The 23,706-nt window shown below is 60.1% G+C and overlaps 1 protein-coding gene across 1 annotated transcript; it reads left to right on the top strand.

The window, feature by feature from the left end:
• Positions 1-9,741: 9,741 nt before the first annotated feature.
• AMZ1 (archaelysin family metallopeptidase 1) lies at positions 9,742-22,600 on the top strand. The gene is made up of 6 exons (XM_070362454.1): positions 9,742-9,872; positions 15,667-16,148; positions 16,334-16,501; positions 19,584-19,712; positions 20,772-20,948; positions 22,332-22,600. The coding sequence occupies exons 2-6, from the start codon at positions 15,845-15,847 to the stop codon at positions 22,448-22,450; spliced, it is 897 nt and encodes a 298-aa protein (XP_070218555.1). The 5' UTR covers positions 9,742-9,872; positions 15,667-15,844; the 3' UTR covers positions 22,451-22,600.
• Positions 22,601-23,706: the final 1,106 nt, after the last annotated feature.

The following is a 23,706-nucleotide window of genomic DNA, read 5'->3' as shown; positions in this document are numbered from 1 at the left end:
CAGCACTCACAGGCGACGGAGTTGCTTGTGACATCAGCCGAGTCTAGCTCCAGGCTGGTCCTCGGGACTGGGCAGAAGGTACTCCAGTCCAGCTCTGCCACCTCTCGGCCGTGTGGGCCTGGGTGAACCTGCTTCCTCATCTGTGAAATGGGGATTTTACTGTCTGCCTCCCGGAGGTGAGCCTCAGTGTTCTAAAGCACACTGCACAGTCAAGAAATCTCAAGAGAAACTTAAAAATATTTTTTAACTGAATGAGAATGAAATTATAGCTTATCAAAATTTATGGACTGCAGCGAAGCAGTGCTCAGGGGGTATTTATAGCATTGAATACACGTATGAGAAAAGAAGAAAGATCTAAGATCAAAGAACTAAGCTTCTACCTTAGGAAACCAGGAAGAGAACAAATTCAACCCAAAGTAAGGCCAGGAAAAGAAATAATAAAGGAGCAGAAATCAGTGAAAACAGGAAATTGATAGAGGAAATCATGAAACCGACAATTGGTTCTTAGAAGAAATCAAGAAAGTCAGTAGGCCTTGAGCCAGTCCTCCCTGGTGGCTCATTGGTAAAGAACCGCCTGCCAATGCAGGAGGTCAGGGTTTGATCCCTGGGTCGGGAAGGTCCCCTGGTGAAGGAAGTGCAACCCACCCCAGAATTCTTGCCTAGGAAATCCCATGGACAGAGGAGCCTGGCGGGCTGCAGTCTATGGTGTCCCAAAAGAGTCAGACAGGACTTGGCGACTAAACAACAAAGGCCTGTAGCTAGGCTAAGAAAAAAAAAAAGACACAAATTACTCGTGTTAGAAGTAAAAGCGTGGGCTTCCCTGGTGGCCCAGTGGTTAAGAATCTACCTTGCCATGCAAAGGACAATGGTTCCAATCCCTGGTTGTGAAAGATCCTGCATGCCATGGGGCGGCTAAGCCTGTGCACCCAAACCATAGAGCCTGTGCGCCCTGGAGCCCCTGCTCCACAACAAGACAAGCCCGCAGACCGCAACAGGGACTGAAAGGTCACCGCAGTGACAACCCAGTAGGCGAGGAAGCAATGGAAACAGTGAGAGACTTTATTTTTTAGGGCTCCAAAATCACTGCAGATAGTGACTGCAGCCATGAAACTAAAAGACTCTTGCTCCTTGGAAGAAAAGCTATAACCAACCTAGACAACATATTAAAAAGCAGAGATATCACTTTGCCGACAAAGGTCCATCTAGTTAAAGCTATGGTTTTTCCAGTAGTCATGTATGGATGTGAGAGTTGGACTATAATGAAAGCTGAGCGCCGAAGAATTGATGCTTTTGAAATGTAGTGTTGAAGAAGACTCTTGAGAGTCCCTTGGACTGCAAGGAGATCCAGCCAGTCCATCCTAAAGGAAATCAGTCCTGAATATTCATTGGAAGGACCGATGCTGAAGCTGAAACTCCAATCCTTCGGCTACCTGATGGGAAGAATTGACTCACTGGAAAAGACCCGGATGCTGGGAAAGATTGAAGGCAGGAGGAGAAGGGGACAACAGAGGATGAGATGGCTGGATGGCATCACCAACTCAATGGACATGAGTTTGAGTAAGCTCCGGGAGTTGGTGATGGACAGGGAGGCCTGGTGTGCTGCGGTCCATGGGGTCACAAAGAGTCGGACACGACTGAGTGAACTGAACTGAACTGAACTGAACTGAGGCATAGTTACCCAGGAAGTAATGTTTGCAAACAGGTGTCCAAGGGGAGGGAAACAGGGAGCTCTGCTCCAGCCAGGCTCTGTGGCCATGCCCACCTGCTCCCACACATCGCAGCACCTGGGCGGCTCACCCCGCCTCTCTGAAGTGCTGTGGGCTCCCAGGAGGCAGCGGTGGTCCTCTCCACCGCCAGGCTCGGGCACAGGGTGGGTCTGTGGACAGCCACGCGCTCTGGCCTGTGCTGATTGCATGAGGCCCTTGGAAGAGGGTGTGTCTGTCAGCTACTGCTGCGTAACAAGCAATCTCAGGCCAGCAACTGAAAACCACGCTTTCTTGTATCTGAAGGGTCTTGAGGCCAACCTGGCAGGACTGCTGCTCTGGGCTCGTTCTGTGGCGGGTTGGGGGGTGGTAGGCTCAGCCAGGAGCCCCTGTGTCTCCTCCCCTTGCTGCAGACCAGCCCAGGCTTGTTCTCGTGCTACCGCAGAGCCCACGGGAGAGCAGGCAGGAGCACACCGCCCTGTGGCTGAGCCCCACATGGTGTCGCTGTCGCCTCCGGTGGCCAAGGCCAGTTACGGGGCGGGTTCCCTCCTTCACAGGCATTGTGGCACAGAGGATGGAGGTTCAGGCGGGGGTGCAAAATCGGTCGCTTTTGCGTTTGGTCTTCCAGTGGGTGGGCGGGTGGGGAGCACGGCTTCCTTGCCCCATGTAAGTGGAGGGTGGGTGGCCAGGCCTCGGTGCTCAGGGACCACTGACCTGTGGGATGGGCCTTCAGCCAGATGCCGGGACGACGGTCTGGCCTCACTGCAAGCTTCGGTGAGCCAGGCCTGTGCCTCAGGTGACTGTGCAGCCGGCATATAGGGTTTGTTGAATGACTGAGTGACCTTCGCCCTGGAGCATGTAGCCCAGAAGTTCCAGAGCCGCCTCCTCAGGTGCCAGCCTCATCCAGGCTGGGGCAGGGGCGGTATCTCCACTTCGGGGAGCACGCGCCCTTGCCTGCCGGTGGAGCTGGTGGATGCAGAGACCTCGAGGCCTGTCCCCTCCATTGAGGCCGTCTTCCCTGCTCCCGGCCGAGCTGAGATGTGTCGCCATGGAAACTGCTTGGCAAACACGCCAGCAGGCAGAGGCGGCAAACAGCAGCTCAGGCGCCTGTCGGAGTGAGGGTGGCGGGGACGGCGTGAGCAAGCAAGCTCGGCTGTGTGTGTGCCCGTGTGTGCACAGCCTGAGCGCCCTGTGTGTGGAGGGGCGTGTGTGCGGCACGCTGGGAGTGAGTGCAAGCATGCATGTGCATGCGTGTGTATGCCTGGAGGCCAGCATGTCTGTGTGGACGTGCTCGGAGAGCCGTGTGCGGCAGGGACATGGGGTGTGTACAGGGGTGTGCATGCTGGGCTGTGACGCGTGGCAGTGCGCCCGCCTGGGCTGAGCGCTCACTATGGGCTGGGCGTTGCACTAGCCGCTCAGGGGAACACAAAACCCCCAGCGTGCTCTCACGGCCGGAGACAGACTGACCAGGTAATTGTGTGTTGGTGGCAGTGCGTGTCAGGAGGGCGCCTGGGAGGAAGTAGCCGTGGGGCCTGACACCTAAGTGAGGGGTGGGGGTCCTCCCTGTGAGGGCGAGGGGGTGGGACTGCAAGCAGAGACCTGGAGGTGAGACCAAGCGGGAGAGAAGGGGCCAGGGTGGACAGGGGGCAGCTAGGAGTGGCAGCCGGGCTCCGTGGTCCCCCACCAGGCTGGGGCTCACCCTGACTCGGGAATCCGTGCCGGGGTTGCAGGGGCTGGGTGCCTTCTAGGCTGAGGGACCCCAGAGGGAGAAAGAGGGTGGTGTCTGGGTCAGACAGAGCCGGCAAGCCTGGGACATGGCAGGCGGGGTGGCCAGGACCCTCACAGCTTGTGGGGAAGGCTGGGCTTCATCCTCAGATTCGGGGGGTCCTTGAAAGGCTCTGTGGCCACGTGGCTTCATCCCGCTCTGGGCGTGTGGTTGGACGGGCCATGGGAGGCCCGGCCTGGGGCGGGGGGCCGTCGAGGGGTGTCTCGGGGGCCGACCGGATGCAGCCTGGCCTCCTCAGGCAGCCTCTGCCTTCACCTGGGACCCTCCCCTCATCTCCTTCCCCAACCACTCCCACCCCTCCTGTGCCTGCCTGGAGAAGCTTCTGGACTGTGGGCTCTGAGTACTGAAACTGGCCACACAGCTGGGACCCCCGGAGGCAGGGCTCTGTGTGGCCAGGGCCCCGGGTCCTCACAGGCCTGCCCGGGGAGCCCATGGCCTCAAGGTCTTCTACTGGACGCTGGGCCTCCCGGGTCTCCCTGTGGGGCAGGGGTCTCAGGTCATCTGTGGGGGTGAGGACACCCCAAATCTCAGGGAGATGGCCTCAGGCAGGATCCCTGGCCAGGTTCCCATATTGCGAGCCCCCTGTGTCCACCAAACATGCGCTGGGCCACTTGCGCTGGGCAGGGGTCTCAGGTTAAACCATCAGAGTGAGTGTAGATGGTGTTCCTCTCCGCGATGCCCACGTCCTGGCTGCTCCATCAGCCCTTGTGACCACCCAGGTGGGGGTTGGATGGCCTACGTCCTTGGGTGAGGACCTGGGTGGGGCAAAGGGGAGGCCGCTGTTTGCCTGGAGTCAGCCCTGTTGCCGCTGAGCAGGATGCGGCCTCGGTTCTGGGAACCCCCGTGCCTGCCCTGCCCTGGGCACCTGGGGACAGAGCCGTCGTTGTTGGGGACGAGACAGCAGGGGCCAAGCTTCCCCAGAGCCTGCACAGGCAACATTCAGATCCAAGGGGAGCATCGCCCGGTTCCCAGAGTCCAGACTGGCCTGCGGGGACCGTGTCGCCAGGCGGGGAGCTGCTTCCGAGGCGTGCTCCGCAAGAGCCGCCGAGCCCCGCCTCTTCTCTGTTTCTGTGGGATGCCTCTGGCCCCCCTGCCCGCAGGGACCACTGTCGGGTGAGGATGGGGGGGTGGGGGGGTAAGAGGCCCAGGAGGAGAGGCAGATGCAAACACGGGGCAGGGGTCTGCCCTCTGGAGGCCAAGGACCCCCACGCCCTTCCCCAGCCTTTACTGAGCCTGTGGATGCTGGGAAGGGACCCCTGCTGCCACCAGGAGGGGCGGGCTCACTGGTGTGTGTATATGTCTGAGTGTGTGTGTGTATGTATGCATGTGTGCATGTGTGTGAGTGTATATATGTATGTATATGTCTATGTGTGTGTGTGTATGCATGTGTGTATGTGTGAGTGTGTATATGTGTCTATGTGTGTGTGTATGTGTATGTGTGTGTGAGTGTGTGTGTAGTGTATGTGAGTGTATATGTGTGTATGCATGTGTATGTGTGTGTATATGTGTGTGAGTGTGTGTGTGCATGCGTGTGTGTATATGTCTGTGTGTGTATCTGTATGCATGCATGTGTGAGTGTGTGTGTGTATGTCTATGTGTGTGTGTATCTGTATGTATAAGTGCGAATGTGTATGTGTGTGCGCGTGTGTATATGTCTCTGTGTATATGTCTCTGTGTGTGAGTGTATGTCTGTGTATCTGTGTGAGTGTGTATGTGTGTGAGTGTGTATGTGTGTGAGTGTGTCTCTGTGTGTGAGTGTGTCTCTGTTTATGAGTGTGTATGTGTGTGTGAGTGTGTGTATATGTCTGTGTGTATACATGTGTGTACACATGTGTATATGTCTGTGTGTGTATGTCTCTGTGTGTGAGTGTGTATGTGTGTGTGAGTGTGTGTATGTATGTGTGTGTATATGTCTGTGTGAGTGTGTATCTAGGTACAAGTGTGAATGTGTATGTGTGTGTGTATGTATGTGTGTGTGTGCAAGTGTGTATGTGTGTGTGAGTGTGTATATGGTGTATGTGTGTGTTGGGGGTACCTGAGGTGAGCCCACCCCCGCAGCCCAGCTGGCCTGGCTGCTCCCTGAGGGACACGGGATTCCAGACCTTGGCGCCCGAGCGAATGCTGACCCGGAGCTCTGAAGGCGTCCTCACAGGCAGGGTGCGGGAGGTGGAGGCCCTTCCCGCTCTGCCCGCCACACCCATGGGGGGCCCTTCTTGGCCTGGGCTGCATGTCAGGCCCACTCATCCTGCCTCTGATGTGGGGGACCTCCGAGTTCCCCAGGCTGTGGGGAGCCCCAGCCAGCTCTGAGCTCCAGGGGGAGGTCGCAGGGTGCCCCGTGTGCACTGGCATGGAGTGGGTACTCAGGAAACGGTCACTTTACATGGCCATTGGGCACTTCCCCAGGAGGCCTGGGGAAACTGAGGCCCGAGTAGGGCGCCCACGACCCGGAGGAGGTTGGCACCACACCCCTGCTCCCCATTCAGGCGGGCCCCAAGTCCTCCAGGCCCGAGGTGCTCCCACATCCCCCTGCCTGGACCCTGACTCAGCCCCCATTGCTGCCCACCTGAACATCACCTGCCTACCCCTCCCCAACCCACTGCTCCCGGAGCCCTAGTGAGACCCTTGTTCCAGGTCCCTGCCCCTCACCTCCCGGCTCTCACCTCCCCACAGAGCCCCACCCCCTGGATCCCTGCCTGCTTTACTCCAAACCACCGAGATCCCACTCCCCGAAGGCCCTGCCACCCTGACGTCCAGATCTTTGGCTGTGCTGTTCCTCTGGCCGGCAGGACCCCATCTCTGCCCAGAGACCCTGCTCAGCTCATCTTGCCCATTACACATGGCACGAGCCCCTCAGCCCCTCTGTCCCTGTCTGTGCCCACAGGACGTCCGTCTTCACCCTTGTCTGCTGCCCATGGACAGAAGGGAAGTGCCCGGTCCCCACTCCCCAAAGCACAGCAGGTGTCCAAGCCTCGGCCAGATGAGTGCTGTAAGGAGCCACTGAGTGCCGAGAGCATTCTGGATGTTTTCCTCACCCTAGGATAACCATAGGAAGCATCTTCTTATTTTCCAACTCCATTCGTTTCCTACAGCTTGGTGGTAAAGAATCCTGCCAATGTTAGAGACATGGGTTCCATCCCTGGGTCGGGAAGATCCCCTGGAGGAGGGAATGGCAACCCACTCCAGTGTTCTTGCCCAGAGAATCCTGTGGACAGAGTAGCCTGGCGGGCTACCGTCTATGGGGTTGCAGAGTCGGACATGACCGAGTGCGCACACACACACACTCCTTTCCTGAGGCTGCTGTAACAAATGACCATAAACAGGGCAGCGTGGGGGCTTCCCTGGGGGTCCCATGGTTAAGAATCTGCCTTGCAGTGCAGAGGAAGGGGTTCGATCATTGGTCAGGGAACTAAGAGCCCACGTGTCCTGGGGCAACTAAGCCAGCATGCCGCAACTAGAGAGTCCATGCACCGCAGTAAGAGCCCACGGAAAGGGGCGAAGACCCAGTGCAGCCAAATACATGTTTGAAAAATAACAGAAATTAATTTTCTTAAATGGAGTCCAAAGTCAAAGCCAGGGGAGGGCCTCCTTCCAGAGGCTCTGGGTGGGGGTCCTTCCTGGCTCTGCCGGGTTCGGGGGTCCCTCCGCTCACGGCCTCACCCTTCACCTCTGCCTCTGGTGTCCCTGGCCTTCCCTCTGTGCCTCTCCTCGTCTGTCTCTCAGGAGGAGTCCTGCCACTGGGTTTATTTACTTTCGTATGTTTAAACTTGTATCTTTTAAAACAACTTTATTGACATGTAGTTGATTTACAGTGTTCTAATTTCTGCTGTGCAGCAGAGTGAGTCAGTTATACATGTAAATTCTTTTTCACATTCTTTCCCATCATGGTTTATCAGAATATTGAATAGAGTTCCCCAGGCTATACAAGAGGACCTTGTCTACCATCCTGTATATCAGTCTGCACCCGCTAGCCCCGAGCTCCCAATCCCTCCCTCCCCGCTCCCACGTGGCACCCCAAGCCTAGTCTCTATGTTTGTGAGTCTGTTTTCGTTTCGTAGGTAAGTTCATTTGGGCCATATTTTAGAGTCCACATGAGAGTGGTACCCTACGGTGTCTGCCCTTCTCTTTCTGACTCACTTCACTGAGTGTGATCGTCTCTGGTTGGTCCCTGTTGCTGGAGATGGCACTATCCCGTTCTTTCTCACGCCCGAGTGGCGCTCCACTGTGCACGAGGGCCGCATCTTCTGCGTCCACTCCTGTGTCGACGGCCGCTTAGGTTGCTTCCCTGTTTTGTCTGTTGTGAATCTGCTGCGGTGAACGTGGGGCTGTGTGTCTTTTTTTGGATTAGAGTTTGGTCTGGATCTATGTCCAGGAGTGGGACTGATGGATCATATGGCAACTTTTCATTTTTGGGGGGAAAAAGTGAAAGTTGTAGCTGCTCAGTCATGTCCGACTCTTTGCAATTGCATCGAGGGTAGCCTGCCAGGTTCCTCTGTCCATGGGATTTTCCAGGCACGAACACTGGAGTGGGTTGCCATTCGCTTCTCCAGGGGATCTTCCTGACCCAGGGACTGAACCCTGGTCTCCTGCATTGCAGGCAGATTCTTTACCATCTGAGCCATCTTTAGTTTTTTGAGGAACCTCTGATTTCTGGCAGTTGACAGGGAAAGGTATCATGTGATAAAGCCTCCAGCAGAGCAAAATATGCAGAGCGCATTCCTTAAAAATTCTGTGTAAATGCTGAGAGAAAAATTATTTGAAGCATGTCTAATAGGAAGTTAAGAGAAGTAACCTCTTGATGGTTGGATTATGGGGTCTTTTTTGTTTCTTAAATTTGTTAGAACTTTTCGCATCTTCTACAATGGATGTCTATTGTTATAGGATCGTTTCTTAAGGCTTAAACAAAATTCCCCAGCAATGCTGGGGATGACGGTGACACACCCCTCAGCCACGCGTGGGGCATTTCTCCAGAATGAGGCCAGGCAGGCGGGGGTGGGCGGGCTGCCGGGAAGGCCTGGGAGCTGGCAGTCCAGAGCCGGGGCAACATTCGCCTCAAAGGAAGCCCTTATCGTAAAGGTTTCCAAAGAGATAAAGGGCAGCTGGAGGGAGCGTCTCCCCCTTGGGGCCCGTGATGATGCGGGCCTTCACGGCCAGGCTCTTCCCACCCTGGGGTGGTGGCCCCAGGTAGCTCTGGGGACCAGGCAGGAGGCTGCTGACCAGCCACGATGAGCCGGAGACGGGACAGATGGCGGCCCTCACTCAAGGTACGTGTCCTGAGGACCAGGCCCCTCCCTCGGGGGGCCCGCCCCCGCAGACAGGACCCTTTTGGGGAGAGACTATGGAAACCGGGCAGGCGGCTCCTCGCCTCCCAAAATGCAGGGGAAAGCTCCTCCAGGAGGCGGGAGGCTCTTCCCGGTCACCCAGGTGACCCTGGGGTGCCCTGCTCTCAGCCCCCAGGACACACACCCACTGGACCGTGTCGGGGGCCCATGGCGTTCAGCTGTAAAGGGGCACCGAACACGGAGCCCAGGCTGCTGGGTGGGTCCCCGCCTGCGCCCCCCTGGGGGTGCTCAGCCCCGCTGCTCTGCCTCTGGCTGGGCCTGCCCCTTCCCCTGCCCTCTCCTCAGTTTTTTTTTTTTTTCTCAGTTTTTCATCTATAAAATGGAGACAAAAAGGATAGTTATCTCACAGACCTGAGATAATACATTTAAAGCATTTAGTGTATATATTATGCCTGGCATATATATACTAAAAAAAAAAATCATTATCACATTTTAATAGGGAGGCCACCAGACAAGGTTCCCAGGGTGGGGTGGGGGGTAGTAATGGCCGGGCTAGGCTGTGCGGCATTGGTTGGAGCTATGGCCGTGCAGCGCTGGGTAACCCTGATGCCAGCGCCGTACCAGTCTCACCTGGGGACCTTCCCTGGGCAGATCCGGTTTACCTGTCTCACCAGGGGCCCTTCTGGGTGGCTCTGGTTTACCCCTCTCATCTGTGTGGCCCTAAGATCTCAGGCCCCGCCCCTCCCCCGGTGTTTCTGCGAGTGGCAGGGGCGTCCCTGGCCGGCTGTACGGGGATCAGCAGAGGTCAGCGCCTGTAAGCCCACGTCTGAGGCCCAGGGACCCCTGCCAGCACCCTGCCCACTGTGGCCCGCGCGTGATGCCCCAGAGCGGCGGGAGGGGGGCGGCACCCACGGGCGGCCCCTCGGTGCTGACGTCACGAGGCCTCCCTCCCCATTCCGGTGGCCCACGCGCCCTGGGCCTGGCCGGCAGCGAGGTCGGGGAGCGGCGGGGAGCCCGAGGACCTAGAAGAGACCGCGCAAGCCCCGAGGACGGCCTGGCGGCGGCGGGCGCGCTCCTGAGCGGGGTCCGCGGGGCCCGCGGGAGGTGAGGCGCGGACCGGGGCGCCCAGGAGGGTTTGGTGCAGTGCTGCGCTCTGTGCTCCGCGCCCGCCTGGGAACTTTCCGGCCTGGTCCTGGCAGAGGGGAGCCGGTGGAAAGAGAGGGCTCGGAGTACCCCTCCTGGCCTTCGGCTCCCGGGGGGAGGGCGACCCGCGGGCTGTCTTCCATCCTGGTGATGGGGGCTCACAGGCTGTGGGAGAGCCCGGGGCCAGGCACGGGAAGAGGGCACTGCCTGGCCGGCCCAGGTGGGCATGGAGTGCCTCCCCCCGAGCCTGGGGGTGGGGAGGGGCCCCCTGATCCGCTCGGTGTTAGTGGGGAGGAGGCTTAGTTGCTGCTCCCCAGGAAAACAGGCAACACCTCCAGCCGGAAAAGCCGGGCATGGGGTTCTGCGGAGATGCAGAACTGGGGAATGCCTTCGGGCTGGGCTGGGGAGGACAGGTCCTGCCGGCCCGTCACAGGGAGGAAGCCGTCCGCCTGGTGGTGGGGTGGACGGGAGGTGGGCGCAGCTGCAGGAAGCAGGGGTCTGCCGCCCAGCCAGGCCCCTGCAGTCAAAGCCCTCGGAGCCCCTCTGAGCAGGCGGAAGCCTGAGAAGTGTGAAACCCCAAAGCCTTTACATGGCTCCAGCACGGGGCTGCTCGGAAGGCAGGCGGTGATGAATAGCTCGCTGCAGCTGCCGGGATGTTTTGCAAAGCGTATTCAGAATAGCAAGAACCAGAGCGTGCTTTCTTGCCTCTGACTCTAAGGCATTGCCCGGTTGGGGGCAGGGGAGTGGGTGCCTGGCCGAAGGCTTTGGGGCAGACCCTCCTGTGGGAATGGAATCAACACATGTCCTTCCCTGGCCTCTGAGCAGGACCATGGACAGGTGAGGGGGACGTGGGTGCCTCAGGGAGAGGGGAGGCGGGCTGAGAAGTGTGGCCACAGTCCCAGTGTTAACAGGGGCAGGGCAGAGAGATCCCACCTGGTTAAGACTTAACCAGGTTAACTCTTGACAGTTAAGAGTTAACCAGGTTAACTCTTGATAGTTAAGAGTTCTGGCTCTTTCCTAAGTTTGCTGATTTGAGCATGTTACTTTTTAAAATTAAAGGTCGTTGATTTGGGGTTAAAAAAAAAAGTTCCAGCTCCATTGTGAAGCAAGTCTCTGAAATGGGGCCTGGCCTCAGTTTCCCCATCTGAGACATGGGCACCATATCAGCACCCCCAGCCGCCCCGTGTTGTGCAGCTTGAGTGAGACGGTGCGGGCGGGGCTCAGGCAGGTGGCTGGGGTCCCGTTTGACAGTGTATACAGAGGAGAGCCATGGATGTCGCAGAGCAGGAAAGACAGCCGTGTTTCTGGAGGTCTCCCTTCCGGAACGTTCTCTGTTGCCAAGATTAACGGTGTGCAGGTAGCGGGGAGGGCGGGGAAGCGCCTGCTCTGGTGGCAGCTCCCTCCGTCAGTGCCCTGCGGCTGCATCTCTGCCCACGCTCAGCTTCTGCCTCTGCACGAGGGGTGGTCTTGTGCAGAGATGACCCGGCAGGACTGAAGCGTCCCACGAGGGTTTCGCTTAGCGACCCAGGAAGGGAATGTGGCCGCCCGGGGCTCTTGAGAGGAAACACTGTATGGGCAGATGGGTGGACGGACCCCAGAGAGAGTGGGACCCAAGTGAGTGGACAGGATCTCACACACCCTGGGGCGCGACCTGGAGCCTCCTGTCCCCTGGACCCCCAGCCCGCACTAGTCCGCAGCTAAGGCCCGTTTCTTCCAGGCTCTTCTACATGGCTGGCAGGGCAGCGGCTCTGCCCCAGGGGTATTGTGGGGTGTCTCTGGCTCATGCCAGGCCTGGTTTTCCCATGTGGGTGCTCCAGGCACAGGCGTGCCCACGTGGTTCTCGTGGGTTGTGATCAGCTGTCCCAGGTAGAGAATTCAGTGCGATAGTGGTCTTCACAGTCTGTTCCAGGGACCCTGCAGGGGACCCTCAGGTCAAAACCGCCTTCACGATGGCGCAGATGTGCGTGCCAGGTGTGCGCTGCCGACGGAGGCAGGACGCTGTGTTCCTGCGTTTGACACGGTTCTTGGTTTTAAGTTCAGATGCAGAAGATGGTTGATGTAACCGGATGACCCAACGTTCTCGGGATCCCCCGCGGGGTGTGACGCTGTAGTCGGTTCCTGGGGTGGAAACTCCGCTTGTGCCTTGGGTCGCTGTGGGCCGCACGACCTGGCCCTCTCTGCACACCTGGGAGGAGCCTGGGGTTTACAGTGTGGGCCCAAGTCACCCCCTGGCCCTTGAATTTTTGGTGAAAAGCAGGCGGTTTTCACTTCCTGAGGCTTTGCGGAGCTCTCTGGCACCGAAGTCCTCGAGCGGGGTCCGTGGGTTGTGACGGGCAGTGGGCGCCACAGGAAAGACCCTTCGGGGGAGGAGGTCCTGGCAGGGAGTCCCAGAGTGACACGGACAATATTTATTGCCGTTTACTGTCTGCCTTACACCTCTGTCGGAGCCTGGAGCGCCGTGTCTTATGAGCTGTGCAGCCCTGGGTAAGTGGCCTCCCCTCTCTGAGCCTCCGTACCCTTGCCTGTAAGACGTGTGACTACTGAGAGCTCTGTTTCATGAAGCGGTGGGTTCAGAGGAGGTGTTGGGTCCAGAAGTGACCTTGGGGTTTGCAGCACGGTGGAGCTGAGAGGAGGGGTGTCCTCTGTTGGGGGCCTCGGTCCCGCTTTCACCTCCGTGGGGGAGGCTGAGACGCAGACCCTCTGGGCATCCGGAAGGTTCCCGCGGCCCCACAGGAGGAGTTTATAGTCACTCAGTTACAGAAAGCATAGTTCTGAATGGCCCGTGACACCAGGCAGTGGGGTAGCCGCAACGGTCGGCGGCGAGGCCTCCCGTCCGGCTGCAGCTCGTGCGGGGCGGGTACTGGTGAGCGGAGGGTCTGGGAGAGCCCGGGGCAGCCGTGCAGAGCCCACGACCTGCATCCAGAAGCCAGAGCAGGTCGGTGAGGTACGCGTGGTGTCAGATGCTCCAGGCTGGCCCTGGACGCGAGCTGGCACTGCCTCCTCTCTGCCCGGTCCAGCCTCGCTCTGGGCAAGGGAGGCCAGTGGGACCAGGCCTGTGTGCCTGCGAGGAAATGAGGCCCAGTGGCGCTGAAGCTCAGAGGGTCACGTTCAGGCCAGAGCCCTGCTGGCCTTCAGAGCACTCCCTCCTCAGGGTTTCCCGAGAGCCCCTCTGTGCCTGTGGCCCTGAGTCCCGGACAGCCAGGAGCCCGGAGCCCGCTGACCATGCCTAAAGCTTCCTGGAGGGCTATTCTCCACCCCCAGGACACAGGGGAGGAGGGCTTCCTAGAGCCCTGAGTCCCCTGTGTGTCTGTGCGTGCACACGCGGGCGTGTGCCGCAGGGCCCTTGCACATGCCCCTCCACTTGGGACCTCTCCCAGGCTCCCCTCTATGCGGCTCCTCCCTCCAGTCTGCTCAGGCCGTGCCTCCTCAGGGACACCCACACTGGTCACCCTCTTGCAAAGGCAACACAGCCACGGCCATCTGAGCCCCAGCCCCGGCCAGCCTCTCCTCGCCAGTAGCGTTTATCACCTTCCAACACACCAGACAATCCTTAATTTTTATCTTCTCTTCCTGTCTGCCCCGGATCTCTAGAGTTTAAGCCCCCCAGCCAGGGCCCTCTGCTCTGTCCACAGGTGTAGGCCAAGCCCCACTCAGTGACGGTCAGCTGGAGGGAGGGTGCCACAGGGGCTCCACCCCGGGAGCCTGCCCGGCCCCCTGGGGATGCTGACCACGTCCTCCTGCTCACACGGTCCGTCCTCACGGGGTCCTCCTCACACGCTGTCCACGCCCGGGAGAACTCGCCGCTGTGGCGCTGTGGTCCTCAGGTGCCTGGCGTTTTCCCCCACAGCCCGGGAGCAGGCTGTCCACCCCGTTACAGACCGTCAGTGTCGCCCTGGTGTCTGGCGGCACGGAGCGGGGTCAGGGCAGGGGTCTGGAGAAGGTGGCGCTCTGCAGCTTCGGGTAACAGGAGCCATGGCCCTTGAAGATGGGTGCATCCCGGTCTCATCTCTGATTCTTGTGAGTGGTGTGGCTTTGCTTGCTTGCTCGCTCCTGCTCAGTTACTCAGTGTCCAGCTCTTTGCAGCCCGATGGGCTGTAGCCCTCCAGGCTCCTCTGTCCATGGGGTTCTCCAGGCAAGAAAACTGGAGTGGGTTGCCATTTCCTCCTCCACGGGATCTTCCTGACCCAGGGATCAAACCCATGTCTCTTGCACTGGCAGATGGATTCTTCACCGGGGCACTGCCTGTGGAGCTCATGGCTTCGGTTGCTAGTTTTAACCTTATTCTGCCTCAGTTTCACCCTCTTGAAAAAGGTAACTGTCCCCAGCCCCCTGTCTGCAGCAGAGCTGTGGATTTAGTGCTGTTGGTGATGATTTTTATTTGCTGCTGAGCACTTAGAAACTTGGCGGGTGATGGGGCTGCAAACTGGCGTGACCTTTCTGGAAAGCAGTTTGGTGGCACAGACGGAGAGCCCTTAAACATCCATACGCAGCATCTTCCAGGAACGTCTCCTGAGGAGATGGAAACACACCCAGGTACACATTGCAGGGTTTTTAGCCAGCCATTAAAATGACATTAAAAAAAATAGGCTGTTTAAGGATTTGGGAGAGCACTCATCATACACTAAGTCAAGAGGATGTAAGATTTCGCACACAATTGGATGTTACATTTGTAAAATGTATGTGCAGAGAGAAATACGCAATGCTGTCCACTGGCAGGAATCTCAGTAAGCCTTCAGTCCTGGCTCCCTTCCCCTCATCTAAGCCAGCAAGTAACTCTGAAGAGAATACACCCGTATGTGTGAGTATGTGAGTATATATGCACACATGTGTATAACATCCCTGGAAAAAATCATACATATATAATTTTCCAGAGGAAGGTTTATAAATTATACATACACCTAGTTTTCTTCTCTATATGAATACATGTATATATATTTATTTGTACATATATGAGTGGGTACGTGTGAGTTTCTTTTCTGGATCAACGCTTTAAACCGGGGTTAACAAGGTGGGCGGTCTGTGTGATGAAGAACCCACCTGCCAGTGCAGGAGATGGAGGGGACGACCCCTGGGCGGGGAGGTCCCCTGGAGGAGGAAATGGCAACCCCTCCAGGATTCCTGCCTGGAGAATCCCTCGGACAGCGGGCCTGGCGGGCCACAGTCCTTGGGGTCGCACAGAGTGGGGCTCGATTGAGCACACACGCATAGAGGAGTGTGGGCTCCTTTCTTCTTTCTTCCCACAAGAGCAAGGCTGTTGCTGTCTCTCCAGCGCGGGCTGGGAGGCCTCGCCACTCTGCTCTGTAGAGAAGGGTTTGCGGGTTTGCGTCGCTGCCTGACTTTCTAAATCAGGACTCTGCCGTTCTGGCCTCAGTCCCGATCTGTTCTCTGTGCGGCTCCTCCGGCTTGTTCTCTCTGTCGACTCCCCCTCCATCTCTGTTGGCGAGGCTCCCCCCGCCCCACCCCTGCGTCTTTGGGGAGACTCAGTCAAGCGCAGGCAGCTGGGCCCTTCCTGGACGCTCTGCAGGGTGTGCGGTGGGAGGGGGCAGTGTTCTGATCCACACGAAGGCGCTGGCCCGCACCTCTGGTCTGGGGGAAGCCCTCTCAGTGCAGTGACCGGTCACCAGCCTCCCCGCCGTCCTACCCCCCGGCCTCCCCAGGGGCTCAGGGCCTCCCCTCTCCCTGCTGGTGGCTCCCCTGCTGGCACGGTGCTGGGGAACTTCCAGGGGCTCAGTGGAGCACATCCCTGTCCCTGCAGGCGCCGACAGGCCAGGAGGCCCAGCGCCAGGTGGAGCCAGGCCTCGCGGGTCCTCGACTCCCAGTCTGTGAGCGGGGAGCCCGCGTGGCCGCCACGCTCGGCCCCCAGGAAGGCTGCAGACGAGCCGGTGGCCAGGCCCTGGGCGGTGCGTGAGCCGCCCTGCAAGGCCAGGCCCATCATGCTGCAGTGCCGGCCGGCCGAGGAGTTCAGCTTCGGGCCCCGGGCCCTGAAGGACGCGCTGCTGTCCACTGACCCCGCCCTGCGGCAGCTCTACACAGCCGCCTTCTCCCCGGCCGAGAGGCTCTTCCTGGCCGAGGCCTACAACCCCCAGAGGACGCTCTTTGGCACACTGCTCATCCGCACGGCCTTCGACTGGCTCCTTAGCCGCCCCGAGGCCCCTGAGGACTTCCAGACCTTCCATGCCGCCCTGCCGCCCCGGAAGCAGAGCCTCGCTCGGAAGCACATTTACCTGCAGCCCATAGGTACCTGCGCCCATGGGTACCTGCACCCGTGGGTACCTGCAGCCCATGGGAACCTGCAGCCTCTGGGTACCTGCGGCCGCTTTCTCACAGGTCTCCTGGCTCCCACCTGGGTCGGTGTCCCGGGTGGGGGCTCTGAGGAGGGGACAAGGGGCTGGGCAGGGCTGACGGTGCTGCTCTGCCCCCAGGTCTGAGCGAGGGTCCAGCGGGCAGCGTGCTTCTGGACCAGCTGCGAAGCTGCACGGAGGCCTTCTTCCTGGGCCTGCAGGTCAGATGCCTGCCCTCGGTGGCGGCCGCCTCCATCCACTGCTCGTCCCGCCCGGGTCAGGACCCCGACAGGCTCCAGCTCCACACGGGTGAGTGCGTGTGATGTGTGCACCGGTCAGGCCCCACAGCCCGGCTCGTTCGGCGTCTTCTAGTGGCCGGGGCCGGGGGGCAGGGGGGCCCCCCCACCCCGGCGGTCGCTGCAGGGCGTTCAGGGTGGGTGCCACCCCAAGGGGGTGTGTTCCTTTCTGTGTTCCGGCTGTAGCTTCAGCCCCTTCCTGGGCACAGCCCTCCCACCCCCGCCCCTCAGGGTCTGAGTGGGGCCTGAGCACTGACTGGCTTGGCCCAGCCCCTCCCTGCCCCGCATGACGTCTTCACGCCTGTGGCTGCTTCTGCCCCTCTTGGGAGGAACCCAGCATCCGCCCACCCACCGCAGGGGCCTTGGAGATCCCAGCGCCGAGATGCAGGGGTCCAGAAGTCTGCCCTCTGCTTGGTGAATAGATCACCCCCAGTCCCACACTGCATGGACTGCAGGGAAGGAAGGGGACCCAGGAAGGCTCGGGGCAGGTGGGGCGCAGAGCTTGTGAGGGGCTGAACTCCTGTGGCAGATTCCATGGTTTCGCGGCTGCGTTTGTTTCCGGGGGACACTGTGACAAAGCACATCACCAGGGGGCTTAGAACAGCAGCACTGCATCATCTCACGGCCTGGAGGCCAGAATCCTGGCCCGGGTCAGCAGGTCCTGCTCCCTCTGATGTCTCCAGGGTCCCCCCGCCCCCTCCTGGTCAGCCCCGGTGGTGGCCGCGGTCCTCGATGTCCCTCGCCTGAAGCTGCCTCACAGCCTGTGTGTGTCTATCGTTGTCTAATAATGACTCCGGGCAAACTGCATCAGACCCACCCCGCCGACTTCTTAACTTGAAAGTTAAGTCGCTCAGTCGTGTCCGACTCTTGGTGACCCCATGGACTGTAGCCCACCAGGCTCCTCCGTCCATGGGATTCTCCAGGCAAGAATACTGGAGTGGGTTGCCATTTCCTTCTCCAGGGTATCTTCCTGACCCAGGGATCGAACCCAGGTCTCCCTCATTAGAGGCAGACGCTTTAACCTCTGAGCCACCAGGGAAGCCATCATGTCTGCAAACCCAGGGCCCAGATAAGGTCAGGTTTCAGGTACCGGGCGTCAGGACTTCCGCGTCACGTTCTGGGGGTCACAGCTCAACCTCTAACAGGCATCACTGTCAGCACCACCCCAAGACCTGACACCTCTCGGTCTCTCCTCCAAGGCCTCGGCCACTCGCCTCAGGTCATACCTGGACCTGGGCTGTCCGGACAGTGGCCGCCGGCCACGCGTGGCTGCTGAGCACACAGACGCACACCTGCGTTGACAACTCGGCGTGAAAAACGATGTAAACAATCTAACTTTTTAGTATTTGATATATTAAATTTTTGGATATGTTAGGTTAAAATGCATATGCTAAAATCCATTTGATCTTTTAGTTTTTAAAGATTTTATTTTTTTTTGGCATCGCTGGGTCTTCACTGCCACATGCAGGCTTTCTCTAGTCCTGTCGAGTGGGGGCTACTCTCTCCGTGCGGAGCACGGGCTCTGGGTGTGTGGGCTTCAGTACTTGCAGCGTGTGGGCTTGGTAGTTGGGGCACACAGGCTTTGTTGTGCTGAAGCATGGTGGATCTTGCTGGATCAGGGATCGAACCGGCGTCCCTTGTATTGCAAGGTGGATTCTTAACCACTGGACCACCAGGGAAGCCCTGATCAACTTTAAAATTAGTAAAACGTAAGTCTTAGCTATTGGAGAAGGAAATGGCAACCCACTCCAGTGTTCTTGCCTGGACGGTGGGCTGCCATCTCTGGGGTTGCACAGAGTTGGACACGACTGAAGTGACTTAGCAGCAGCAGCAGCAAGTCTTAGCTACACGTTCAGCTCACACTGTGTTCCTGTGGACAGCACCGGGCTAGGCCTCGTCAGTACCGACAGCAGGGTCGTCTCTGTAGCTGGGGCTTCAAGCAGCTCCCTCGCAACGCCTCCCCCGGGGTTTCGCGCTCCACGTGCCCTGTTGCATGGCTAATGGGTCCCAGGTTGTCAGGCCCAGCCCCTGGCTCCATGCCCGCTCTGGCTGTCGAGATCTGCCTCCTGCCTGTGCGGTCCCCTCGTAACGCGGGACTGTGAGCCTGGGGCCCTCACGTCTCCGCCTTCCTCTTATTTCTGACCTTGCTTTTCCAGCGGAGGAAATGCAGGCAGAGGGGAACTTCCACGCCCCCTGCACGGCTGCTGGCCTGCAGCCCCAAGCCCCCTGTCCACGGGTGGACGCCCAGCTCCACATCACGGCCCTGCCCGAGCCCTCTGCCCTCTCCCGGAGAGGAGCTGCTGCTACTTCTTGACTCACCTCTGCCCTCTTCTCTGCCCCTTTTTATAGCCACACCTCATGGAAAGGATCTTTCGCTCCCTCTCGCTCTGATCACTCCGAGACCCTCTCCTGGCTGTAGACTTGCCACTGCTCTGCTCATTGTCTCTGGGCTCCTCCACGTCCCCACCAGTCCCAGCTCCATCTCTGGCATCTCGTCTGTCTACGCCCGCTATGCGTAGTTACTCAGCAGTAACTTAACACCTTAAATGACACGCATTCTCTTAACAGCTCCGAGGATCAGAGTCTCCCTGAATTAAAATCAAGGTCAGCTTCGTTGCCCTGCAGCCCCTCCAGGTCTCTCTCTGACCTTCCTGCTGCTCCCGGGAGGACCCTGGTCTTACAGCGGGTCCAGCTGGATAATCTAGGATCACCTTCCCTCTGGGAGACCTTTCATTTAATCACATCTGCCAAGTCCCTTCTGCCACGAAAGGACCACAGGCGCGGGTCCCGGGGGCGAGAGGCAGCGTCTCCAGGGCCGTCTGTCAGCTGCGCAGGGCTGCCGCGGCTCTTCCTGTGAAGCACTTTTGGGAACAGAGACCCTGAGCGCTCTCTTGTCCCTGAGGAGGCCAGGCCCCTGGCCCCCTTCACGCCGTGCACCTTGGCTGCTCTGAGCTCTGACCGTTCCTCACGGGATGTCACCGGCATGTCTGACTTTGGGATGAGCTGGTGGTGCCAGGCAGGGGAAGAGGGGAATGGCCTGAGGGCGGGGGCGCCCAGTTGCCGCCTCACTGTGCCCTCTGGCCCTGTCTCCACAGATGGCATCCTGTCCTTCCTGAAGAGCAGCAAGCCGGGGGATGCTCTGTGTGTGCTGGGCCTCACGCTGTCCGACCTGTACCCTTGCGAGGCCTGGACCTTCACCTTCGGCACGTTCCTTCCGGGGCACGGTGAGCCAGCGCCCGGGGCCCCTGCCTCCGCCCTGTGGCTTGGGCACAGGCCTGGAGCTCCCGGGAACGTCGGCCCCTCGCTGCGGCTCCCAGGGCCCCTCCCCGGGAGGGGAGGTGTCTGCCCCAGGCCGCCTTCATGGGGACACCTGGCAGGGCGGGGCCTTCAGGACCTGTGCTCCTTGGCGGGGAGCTTTGCCCCTGGGCTCCCTGAGCTGAGACCACGCCTGGCACCCCCGCCTCTCTGCCTTCCCCCAGAAGTGGGCGTCTGCAGCTTTGCCCGGTTCTCGGGGGAGTTCCTGCCGCGAGGGCCCAGCACGCCTGACCTGGTGGAGGTGGAGGCGGAGGCGGCTGCCGATGGCCCCGAGGTGCCCCTGCAGGATGGAGGCCAGGCCGTGTGCTTCAGCGCCCTGGGGATGGTCCAGTGCTGCAAGGTGGGTGTGGAGGCCGGGGGCCAGGTGCTGAGGGGCTGCTGAGGTGGTGGAGAGGACGGGGGCAGGGGCCGGGGGCCGTGCTGCTGAGGTGGTGGAGAGGACGGGGGCAGGGGCCGGGGGCCGTGCTGCTGAGGTGCTGCTGAGGTGGTGGAGAGGACGGGGGCCAGGTGCTGCTGAGGTGGTGGAGAGGACGGGGGCCAGGTGCTGCTGAGGTGGTGGAGAGGACGGCGGACAGGGGCCGGGGGCCGTGCTGCTGAGGTGGTGGGAGAGGATGGCCGACAGGAAGGGGGAAGGGCTGGGGGCTCGGCAAGCTCCCGGGAGAGGCTGGGAGGTGGAGTCGGACAGAAGGACGTGCATGGACAGCCACTCCTCACAATGTGCTGACCACCCGTCACTTTAGGGAGTATGGACACTAAGGCTCAGAGACGCCAAGTGCTCTGTCCACAGTCACACGGCTCTCAAGAGGCAGGGCTGGGATTTGAGCCCTTGCCTCTTTGATGTCCAAACCTCCATGCTGCCAGGCCCCCAGAGCTGGCCTTTCTGCCAGCGTGTGCCCCTCCCCAGGGGTCCCGGGGTTCTGGTGGGCGGCGGGCTCCAGGCTGCAAGGCGGTGGCCCGGTCTCCCTCAGGTCACGTGCCACGAGCTGTGTCACCTCCTGGGCCTGGGAAACTGCCGCTGGCTCCGGTGCCTCATGCAGGGCGCGCTGCGCGTGGACGAGGCCCTGCGCCGGCCCCTGGACCTCTGCCCCATCTGCCTGCGCAAGCTGCAGCACCTGCTGGGCTTCAGGCTGGTGGACAGGTACAAGGTGAGTGGGCGGGGCAGGAACGCGGTGAATGGGCGGGGCCGGGGCGGGAACGAGATGAGTGGGAGGGGCCGGGCAGATACGAGTGGGGGGGCGGGGCCGGGGTGGGTACGAGGTGAGTGGGCGGGGCCGGGGCGGGAACGAGGTGAGGGGGCGGGGCCGGGGCGGGAACGAGGTGAGGGGCGGGGCCGGGGACGGTACGCGGTGAGTGGGCAAGGCGCGGTGTGGACGCCCGCGCTGTCACTCCGGGGACTTTCGGGATCCGGCTGAGTCCTCGGCCGGGCGCCTGGCCGGGTGCTGGTGGCTGTCCCGCGGCGGAGGGGGATCGGGGGCGCCAGGCTCCTCTGTTTCCCAGCAACTCTAATTAGAGCCGGTCTCTACCGGGCACTGACCGCGTGCTAGACCCGTCCTTGCACGGCTGTCCGCGGGCGGCGCCGGCCTCACCGAGGGGCCGCGCAGCATCGCTTTCTCCCTGCTTGGGCGGAGACGGGAGCGGAGGAAGCCAGAGCGGCCGTGGAGGGGCGGGCAGCGAGTAATCCCGCCCACCCGGGCAGGGGCCGGGCCGGCGGGCGGTGCTGCCCTCTGCTGCCGGCTCGAGGAGCCGCGGGGAGCGGGGCCCGGAAGGGCCCAGGGAGCCAGGGTCATCGGCCCCATTGCAGACCCGGGGACGGGGCTCTGAATTCACAGGTCACAGGCAGGTGGTGATTCCTTTTCTTTTTCTCTTCTTTTATTGGAAGCATAGTTTATTTACACTGTTAATTTCTGAGTCACAGAGTGATTCAGTTATATACATATGTATTCTTTTTCATATTCTTTTCCATTATGCTTTATCCCAAGACACTGACTAGAGTTTCCTGTGCTATACAGCAAGACCTTGCTTATGCATCCTATATATAATTGTATATGCTAATCCCAAACTCCCATTGCTTCCCTCCCCCACCCTTTACCCCTTGGCAATGGAAAATCTTCTCTGTGAGTCCGTTGCATAGATAGGCTCATTAGTGCCGTATTTCGGAGTCCACATATACGTGATCTCATATGGCCTCTGTCCTTTCTCTTTCTGACTCACTTCACTTAGTATGATAATCTAATTGCATCCATGTTGCTACAAATGGCATTCTTTTTTTAATGGCTGAGTAATATTCCATTGTATGAGTAACAGTCCATTGTATATATGTGACACATCCTTATCCATTCATCATGAAAACCGTGAATAATATGTCAGGCTTGCAAAGCTCCTGCAAGTTTGCTGTCTTTAGAGGTTCTAGTCTGACATCTGCCCGGGGTCACGGGCATGGTGGGGTCTCCTCGAGTGGGTCTCCTGGCGGCTCCCTGGCAAGGGACGTGGCCGGTCAGGCCAGCTCAGCCTGTGTCTCTCCCTCGTAGAGACTCTACGCCTGGACACAAGCGGCAGCAGGGACGCAGCCGAGCCCAGCGGCGGTGGGGGAACCGTCTGTGTCGGAGGACACCCTTCCCTGCAGTGCAGACTCGGGGCTGTGTTGTGAGAGCGACTCGGAGCCGGGCAGCAGCCTGTCGGAGCCCCTGTCCCCCGACGCCTGGAGCCAGGCCTTCCCCGCGGGCCTCGAGCTGGATGCTGAGGACGGGCTGGGCTCCCTGGCAGCCGCGGAGGGCCCGGGGGAGGCCCTGGCAGAGCACGGGCGCTGGCTGGCCGCCTGCATCCAGGCCCTGGAGAGGGACGTGAGCGAGGGGGAGCTGGAGCGGGTGGATGGCGCCGTGGACGCGCTGGCCCCCTGGGACCTGTTCACGGGGCGGCTCCCGGCCTCCCGGCAGGACCTGCCCTGTGGCCGCGACGGCTCGGGGCTGCGCAGGGTCCTGGGGGACACGTTCTCCTCCCTCCGGAGGAGGCTGAGCGCTCGCAGGCCGTCCAGGGCCGAGTCACCCCCCCGGCGCCGGAAGGCGGAGGACGACTAGCACGGCCAGTGTGGCTTGTCCAGTGCCTACCTGTCCCCAGACACCGCTGCCCGGCCGCCGGGGTGCCGCAGGCCTGGCAGGGGCAGGAGGGACGGTGACTCGGGAAGCAGAGGGTGACGCAGCTGCACCCCCAGGCCCGAACGTGGCCTCACGACGTGGCTGGCAGAGGGCCATCCTCCGGCCCACCCGACGTGGGTGGGGCGCCAGGTACTCACTTCTGCAGCCCGGGGTCTCAGCTACTGCAAACTCAGCTTCCAGAGCCCGCACACGGGGTCTCCACTCAGAGGGGAAGTCACGGCCGTTGTGTTTCTCTCTAAACTGACCACCCCCCCACCCCTCCCACCCCCGCCCACCACGAGCCCATAGAAAGGGTCCTCTGCTGCGGTCTAACCGCATCCTGACCCTTGACATTTTCCGCGGGCGTCTCCCTGAAGCTCGGGGTGGTCACTGCCGCTACGGGACCCTGTGCCCACAGACCTGCCGTTTCCCTTGCCGACTCTCGGGTGGGGAAGGTCCCAGGTGCGGCGGGATGGTGTGGCCCCGCTGGGGCCTGCAGAGCAGACCCCAGCTCCATTCTTGGGACAGCTGGACACAGGAGGCCTGGACCCCACATCCACGAGGGCAGGGGGATTAGGGTTTTGTTCAGAACATCCGTGTCTGTTTTTTGGTCTAGTTCTGCCAGTTGCTGAGAGAACAAGCGATTTAGATGTTAAAACACCCACCGTCCCAGTAGAGGCATCTGTCTGCCTTTAATTCTGTCAGATTTTGCTCCCGGTTCTCCAAGGCTCCTTCTTGTACATCTGATATGTTTTCGTGACAGATTGACCGT

This window comes from Bos mutus, chromosome 25 (assembly GCF_027580195.1).
Source record: "Bos mutus isolate GX-2022 chromosome 25, NWIPB_WYAK_1.1, whole genome shotgun sequence".
NCBI lineage: Eukaryota > Metazoa > Chordata > Mammalia > Artiodactyla > Bovidae > Bos > Bos mutus.
Note: the sequence above shows the minus strand (reverse complement) of the source record. Positions and strands in the feature narration are given on the sequence as shown.